General features: G+C 31.7%; 1 protein-coding gene across 1 annotated transcript; it reads left to right on the forward strand.

The window, feature by feature from the left end:
- Positions 1-607: 607 nt before the first annotated feature.
- On the forward strand, positions 608-3,163 carry LOC136796399 (phosphatidylinositol 4-kinase beta-like; the record flags this gene model as incomplete). The annotated part of the gene is given in 3 exon segments (XM_067050037.1): positions 608-801; positions 2,601-2,819; positions 2,910-3,163. Coding segments are annotated over 3 exon segments (667 nt in total), but the record flags the coding sequence as incomplete, so codon positions are not given.
- Between the last annotated feature and the right edge of the window lie 809 nt (positions 3,164-3,972).

The following is a 3,972-nucleotide window of genomic DNA, read 5'->3' on the forward strand; positions in this document are numbered from 1 at the left end:
TAAACCCATGACCTCTTGCCCTACAGTATCCTTTAATAATACCCCACTTATTCCTGTTGAACAGATCTGTTACTTAGGACTACTTCTCGACAAACGTGACAAGATGTACAGTATAAATAATCAAGAATTAAAAAAAGTATTAAACAATAAATGAAAACGGAAATAAACAACTAAAAAAGTTGATAAAAGAGAAATATAAAAATATACAGTACACTACAAAAGACGAGAATAAGGGTTTATTTGTTCTTTTTTTTTTTTTTTTTAGATGGAATTCGACTCTTCGTGTATTAAGCAACACTTTGCCTTTCCTCACCTTCTTATTTTACTGTTCTAAACTGTAAATTAAATAAGGAAAAAATAATTACTGGCGTACATTTTTATAGGATTTATGTCTTTTTTTTACTAAATTTTGGATTTCTAGCACAATTATATATATTTTGGGGTTCTTACCGAAAGAAAATCTGGTCTCTAGTTATAAGTATTTGAAAATAATGTTGGTTTTTTTTTCAACACTATTATAAAGCCTTATAAAAATAACAATACTAAAACTTTTCTTGTTTTTAAATAATTTTCATTAATTTTGACTTTGTTTAAATTATTTATTTAGGAACCATGGGAAGAAAAACAGAGAAGGATCCGTGACAGTTCTCCTTATGGTTACCTGTCATCATGGAAACTACTGTCCGTTATTGTCAAGTGCGGCGATGACCTGCGGCAAGAACTCCTTGCGTCCCAACTCCTCACTGCACTACAGACGGTGTGGACTTCTGCAGGAGTCCCTCTTTGGCTTCAACCCTATAGGTATTTAGATGTGACTTTACAATATATATATATTTCATAATGTTTAATATTTTTTTTTTTTAAACTACAACAGGAGATTCACCAGAGGAAAAAAAAGGTACTAGGAGGTTTTTAGAAAATATCTTATTGATATTGGGATTTGCAGAGAATTTTTAATTTATCACTTTTTTATTGATAGCGATAACAGTTGGGCTGAAAAATTTGTAGGCTAACATAGAAAACAATTGTTTTTTTATCAAATTTGATTTTATTATTCAATATAGTTGCCTTTGAGGGCAATACAACGATTATAGTGGTCATACAATTTTTCAATACCATTTTAATAGTATGATTTGTCTTTAGCCTCAAAATAGGCCTCAGTTTCGGTGATTATCTCTTCATCAGCACTAAATTTCCAGTGAGCATTCTATTGAGGTCTGAGAACAGGAAAAAGTCGCTGGAGGCCAGTTCTGGAGAATATGGTGGATGTGGAAGCAATTCAAAGCCCAATTCATGAAATTTTGCCATCGTTTTCTTTGATTTGTGACACGGGTATTGTCTTGATGAAACAGCACTTTCTTCTTCTTCAAATGGGGTCGTTTTTCCATAATTTCTTTATTTGTTGTTGTTTTTGGTCAATTGTGTGGCACCCATTTTGCATAGAGCTTTCACATACCAAAATATTCATTCATATTGTGTCCAACACGTTCCTTGATGTCTTTAGAGTCTCAGCTATCTTGATCAACTTCACTTTACGGTCATCCAAAATTATTTTGTGGACTTTTTTGATGTTTTCATCAGTAACAGCCTCTTTAGAGCGTCCACTGCGTGTATCATCCTCAGTGCTCATTTTGCCTCTGTTTATCAAGCCAAGCCTTGGCTTCAACAGTATTTTTTTTCACCAAAAAGCAATAATTTAATAACACACGAAATTCCTTTTTATCCTTTTTTATCAAACTAACTAAAGTTGCTTCACTCAAAATGCTATATCTCACAAAATAATAGTCCGACAGCTGTCAAATTTATACACGTATCTTTTGAAAGTTATTTTTTTTACCCATGAAGAATGGTGTAAAAATTGGAGGATTAAAATAAATCCCAACAGATCCTATTAAATCACCTTTACCGTTCGTTGTAAACCTATCAACTCCCCTACAGTATATTTTAATAATGTTGCTCTTACCCCTGTCAAACAGATCCGCTACCTTGGACTACATCTGGACAAATGACAAACTTAGAATTCTCACACAAGACAGGAAACTGCTCATTTATTCGACCATTACACCATTTACTAAAAAAATGGTCTAAACTTCCAATCCATTACAAAAGACTGATCTACATGACTATAATAAGACCTACCTAGACTTATGGAGTTGAGCTTTAGAGCTCAACTAAACCTTGAAATTCCTCTTGTATCCAATCCTTAAAATCTAAAATCTTTCATAAAATCCTTAATGTTCCATATCTAACCAACCTAGCCCATACCATATCAATCCTTCCATTATAAACTCTCTAACCACCATCAAACCTTGGTTCCTCTTCCATTCTTGACAATCCTTCGAGGCGCCCAAAAAGAAGATGGCCTAGAGACCTTCTAAAGTATAAATATTATAAGAGTGCTACCAATGGGTAGTTTCTCTACATGCTTGTATCACTCCATTTTGATCTTACATCAAATTTACTAAATATATTTTTATGTAAATACAGTTGTAGATATCAATAAATAAATAATAAAAAATAACATTTTTTAAAGCAAATAAGTTGTAGTATTAACTGTGAACAATTAATTATTGTCATTACACTATTGATTTTACTTCTAGGATATTGTGCCTGTCAGAAGATTCTGGCCTGATTGAACCGATCCTCAACACCGTATCACTTCATCAAATCAAGAAGCACTGTCAGCTGTCCTTATGGGATTATTTCATACGCGAGTTCGGGCCCCCGAATTCGGAGGGTTTCCTCACGGCACAGGATAACTTCGTCCGGTCCTGTGCTGCCTACTGCTTAGTTTCTTACCTCATTCAGGTTAAAGATAGGTAAGCTAAAATCAGCAGTATGATATATAGTTGTGTTATTTTGTTTCTTTTTACTCTTTATTATTAATAAGATATATTATTATATTACAGGCATAATGGGAACATTCTTCTAAGTAGCGATGGGCACCTTATTCACATCGATTTTGGTTTCATCCTGTCATCGTCGCCTCGTAATCTGGGTTTTGAGACTTCTCCGTTCAAACTGACCCCTGAGTTTGTGGAGATAATGGGTGGCCTTTCTTCGGATATGTTTGAGTATTTTAAAATTTTGATGCTCAAAGGACTTGTTACCATTAAGAAATATCAAGACAGAATTCTCAGCCTTGTGGAAATAATGAGCCTGGGTAAGATGTGTTACTAATAATGGCTTTTATTTATATACTATCTGGCCTGCCAATGCTTCGCTATTGCTATGTTTGATGATGTATATACATTTAATGAACACTATTGATAGTTTGATATAAATTATTGTATTTAGTTAAAATTAAACATTTACATATATTTTAATATTATGATTTGGTTACATAAATTAAACCAATATATGCAAGAAGGAACGAAACAGAAATTTTTAAGTTAGAAATTATGTTTTAAAAGCTATATCAATAATTTTTTTCTTTTTAACACAAAACTCAAGGCTCTATTTATTTCTAATAGTGATGTAGGGGAACTCTGTGCCCTGCATACATGTTGTGAAATTAAATTTATTGAAAAAATAACAAATAAAACAAAGTTACAAAAATATTGGTTGGTTTCTCATCGGGTATGTGGTTTAAATTTTAATTACTGTTTTATTCAATTTTCGTTTATTTTATTTTAGCAATGCTCTTAAATATACAATATTTTAAAAAATGCTAATTCCATTTATACTAATTCATACAAATAAATGGTTGGACTTCCACCATTCAGATACCGCTTTTATTACCATAAACTGCTGTTACCATGGTTTAATATATAAATTGTTAACTATAAATTGTTTATAACTTGTTTAATTAATGTGAGATATGATAAAAAAAAAAAAAGTTAAATAAATTATTCACATTGTGTTTTTATGGAGACAGGAAAAGCGGAGAAAAAAGTTCAGAGAAAAATTACCTCTCTAAGAAAAAAAAAAATGTAATTAGTAGAATTTTAAATAAACTCTTATAAGTACTTC

The sequence above is a fragment of the Halyomorpha halys genome, unplaced genomic scaffold (assembly GCF_000696795.3).
Source record: "Halyomorpha halys isolate HHAL.00 unplaced genomic scaffold, Hhal_1.1 Scaffold10701.1, whole genome shotgun sequence".
Taxonomy (NCBI): domain Eukaryota; kingdom Metazoa; phylum Arthropoda; class Insecta; order Hemiptera; family Pentatomidae; genus Halyomorpha; species Halyomorpha halys.